A 4,043-nucleotide genomic window follows, 5' to 3' on the forward strand; every position below is an offset into this window, starting at 1 on the left:
ACAAGAACACTCAATAAGCCACAAATGCTCACACAAGCTATGGAAACAAGATTTATGGTTTGAGAGGAGTTGGAGGCTGGAAATGGTGGCTGGAAATGAGGCCATCATGTTCCGTAAATAGGGGCACACAAGGCATTAGGGTTTTCACTCTGAGCCTAGTACGCCCAGCGTACCCTGTGGTACATCCCGCTTACTAGCTGTCCTCCACGTTCCTACAAAGCACAAGAGTACGCTGAGCGTACACATGCGTACACCCCGTGTAATCAATTGCCACCTTTTCTCAAATAAGGACTAGTCTTGAAAAATGCAATAAAAGTTATGGTCAACGATGCATATCCTATTTCAGGATGTTATAGAGGATACCTTTGGCAAAATGCTAGCAAACCCCGCGTTGCTTAAAGATTGTAATGCCTCCATAGTCCCTTTAACCATCGAAGCTACTTCTAAAATGTATAGATCTTTTTCTTTTTAAGTTGCTTTGACAATATACCCTCAAGGCGTAAAATGTCATTCATCATATATAAGGAAAACACGAACTCATAGGATTTAATATATTCTAAGATTTCGGACGCTTGTTGATGGTTTGCCAATGACCCTCCATCGTCTTTCACAAATTCTATAACTATAAGAACATTCGCAAACAACTTCATCAAACTTGTGAGTGTGTTGAAATGTGAACCCCATCTTGTATCTCCTGCTCGAACAAGTGTAGTATCTTGATTTAACCCTCTTCCGGTTTCAAGTTCCCCACTACACAACCCTTTTTGCACCCTTTCTCTTGCTTGTTCCCGTAGTAAGTCTTTTCTTTTACACGAGACACAAACAACATTAACCACCAACAAAATTTGCTCAAAAAGGTCACCAACACCATCATACTTCTTTGCTACAGCCATAACCACTAATTGAAGTTGGTGTGCAAAGCAAAATACATGAAAAGTTGTGTCATTCTCTTGTAATATCAAAACTTTCAAACCATTGGATTCCCCTTGCATATTATTAGCCCCATCGTAACCTTATCCTCTTATCTATTAATATATATATATATATATATATATATATATATATATATATATATATATATATAACACATAAAGGGAATTAAATTAAATTGAAATAAAAAAGTAAAGAATAAGTTACCTGACTAAAACTCAACTTATTATTTGTAAGTACTTCATTTATGGTGGTTTTGAGTGTCAAAGAGGATGTATCCTTCACGTGCACAATTCCAATGAATCTTTCTTTCACAAAGCCAAGACTATCGACATATTGCAAAACAATAGTCATTTGTTCCTTTTTCGAGACATCACTAGATTCATTAACTAATAAAGCAAATACATCTTGACCAATCTCTTGGCGAATACTCAAAAGGACTCCTTGTGCAAAACATTGCACAAGATCTTTTTGAATTTTCGAGGAAATAAGTTGATTGTTTTTAGGAGCCTTTTCTAATGTATTGTTGAAATTATCTTCACTATTCTCTCTAATGGCTTTTAAGACTTCAATGTAAAGCCCTCTATTTTCCGAGTTAACCAACTCATAATGACCATGAAACGGTAATGTAACATCCATAAAATTCTTAGAAATTTTAAACTTTTAAATTAAAGTCAAAAACCACTATTGTTTACAAATAGTTTTCAAAACGAGTTCAATATCAGAGTAATCCCAAAATCATGAAACAAAACATGAGGAGGTGCACGATCACGCCTTCGCCTTCCCGTGATCCTCTGAAGTATCTGAAACATAATTCAAAACTATAAGCCCAAATCTTAGTGAGTTTTCCCCCAAAAATACCACCACAACACATAATCATAGATATCACAACAACAACATGCATACAGAACCTTCAGCGTGTTTGGACCGCCGCATCGGGTCTTCAGCCTGTCTGGACCGTTCTCCAGGCCTTTAGTCTATTCGGGCCGCCTTGGGTCTATTGGCCTTCAGCACAAAGCAGGACCACCTCAACCCAACCACACACACATTGTGACATATACATAACTCATAAACATATACTCAATCAACAAACAACCAGAGATCTTACATGTCAATAAGTATAGCATTATCCTATCTACCAGGATACACATCTAACAGATTACTATAATACTCAATCATGTAATAATCAGGATAATCAATCGAAAGACCCAACAAGTATAGTGAGGAACACTCACCTCTCAAGTAGTGCAGAACTGATAAGGTCTTTCTCCGAATCTCAGCTCCCGACTCAAATGCCTACAAACACCATGTGACCAATTCCCTCAAAACCCAAATATACCTAAAATACCCTTAGAAGTCAAACTTGGTCAACCATGGTCAAAGTCAAAGTCAACGGTCAAGGTCAACAGTGCATGTTGACCCAACTCGTCGAGTGTACCAATAAACTCGTCGAGTTCCTACCGTAATCAGAAGGTCGGAAAAATCCCATCCAACACGTCGAGTTGGCTTGCAAACTTTTCGAGTTTGCCCGAGCTTGTTGGGGTGCAAAGTTTTCCATGTATGACTTTGTAATGTGTTGACTTTTGTAAAACCCACTTGCATGTGGTGTATTAGCCTTTAGACTCATGAGATAGAGAGTGGGAGAGAGACATGTAAACACCTCTATATAAGGTGGGTTCATACCACTTGTAGAGGTGTGCTTGAGAGGTGTAAAAGTTGAGTGTGTAAGTGTGTGTTATTTATGTAGACTAGATCTAGATCTCTTTTTGTAACACAATACATAATCAATACATCTCTTAAACACCGAAATCACCGTGGTCATTGTGCAATCTTTAATTCTGCATGCCAAACCATGTTCTATAATCACTACAATTGGGATCAGAGCGGGTCTTCGAAGATCAACATGATTTTTTGAAGAAACGATTCCCGGTTTGGCTACCATCATCACAATTGGAGCATTTTTGGTGAGTCTCTCTCTATGATCTCTCTTAATCTTGATTGAATTTGTGCGTTGCGTTCTTGAGTGTTTGATCGTTTTGTCTCAGTGGATCGAAATTTGTTTTCACCCTATTGATTGATCCATTTATTGTTGCTTAGATCAAAAAAAAATTCCAAGATAAAATCAAATTCCAAAATATTTCAAAGTTACTGTTCATCAATCCAATTTTCAAGGCAAAGTTTATTCTCGGTTATTATATATTGATTCAAGCCCAAATATCACTCAGTTACTGTTCATTTTTTTATATTAATCCTATAATATTGTGATCCGATTACTTGTCATATTATTCGATTGAAAGCCCAAATCCAAATCTTGATATTACTGCTCATTGAGCCCACTTTTACAAATTCCTCCAATTCGCATTACTTGAAGTCAGATACTCGATATTATTGAGGGTTAAGACAATCTGATCAAGAAGGTCAACATAAAAATCAAGATCGATAAAATCGAAACTCGATTTGCATTGAAATCGATAATTCCTTGGTTGATTGTTGATTGACTACAAGTCGTATTTGATTCAAAATCTTCTTGGATGTTTATTTGATTTTGACCGATTCTTGAGTTTGTTAGAAATTATTTGGAATTGATTTCGATTTTTGGATGATCGGTTTGTATCAATCATTTGAAGAACTCATATCAGATAGATGTTAAAGCGAATTTGATCTCTTGGTGTTGAATAGATGTTAAAATCGACTGAGATGGTTTAAAATCAATGATATCGATGTCACGAATTGAAGAATGGATTTTGATTTCTAAGGGGAAAGGATTATTGATATCGATTGTTGACTGAGAAACCAAAAATCGATTAGAAAACTCGATTGTGGTTGAAGTCGATTGTTGAGTGGAAATCAATCGGGTTTGATTTAGACTTTAAAAGCGAAGCATTGGATGTTGATTTGGAATCGATGGTTAAAGTTGAATGATTTGAATCGATCAAAGAACGAACTGATTGAAGACGAGATGTTTTTTCGAATGGCTGTTGGTTTTGGGAAGATTGATTTTTGATGTCGATTAACGAAGTGTTGGAATAGTTTATTTGTTGGTTGATGATGTATAAAGCTGAAGAACGAACTTTGAGAAGTCGATGTTTAGGTGAATAAGATTCGAATGGTTG

The 4,043-nt window shown here is 36.4% G+C and overlaps 1 protein-coding gene across 1 annotated transcript; it reads right to left on the reverse strand.

Annotated features, from left to right (window-relative positions):
* Nucleotides 1-443: 443 nt before the first annotated feature.
* LOC145122090 (uncharacterized) lies at nt 444-992 on the reverse strand. The gene has a single exon (XM_079057753.1). It carries the CDS (start codon nt 990-992, stop codon nt 444-446), a length of 549 nt encoding a protein of 182 aa, XP_078913879.1.
* Between the last annotated feature and the right edge of the window lie 3,051 nt (nt 993-4,043).

The sequence above is a fragment of the Lactuca virosa genome, chromosome 6 (genome assembly GCF_052849685.1).
Source record: "Lactuca virosa cultivar CGN04683 chromosome 6, Lactuca_virosa_CGN04683_v6, whole genome shotgun sequence".
Lineage (NCBI taxonomy): Eukaryota > Viridiplantae > Streptophyta > Magnoliopsida > Asterales > Asteraceae > Lactuca > Lactuca virosa.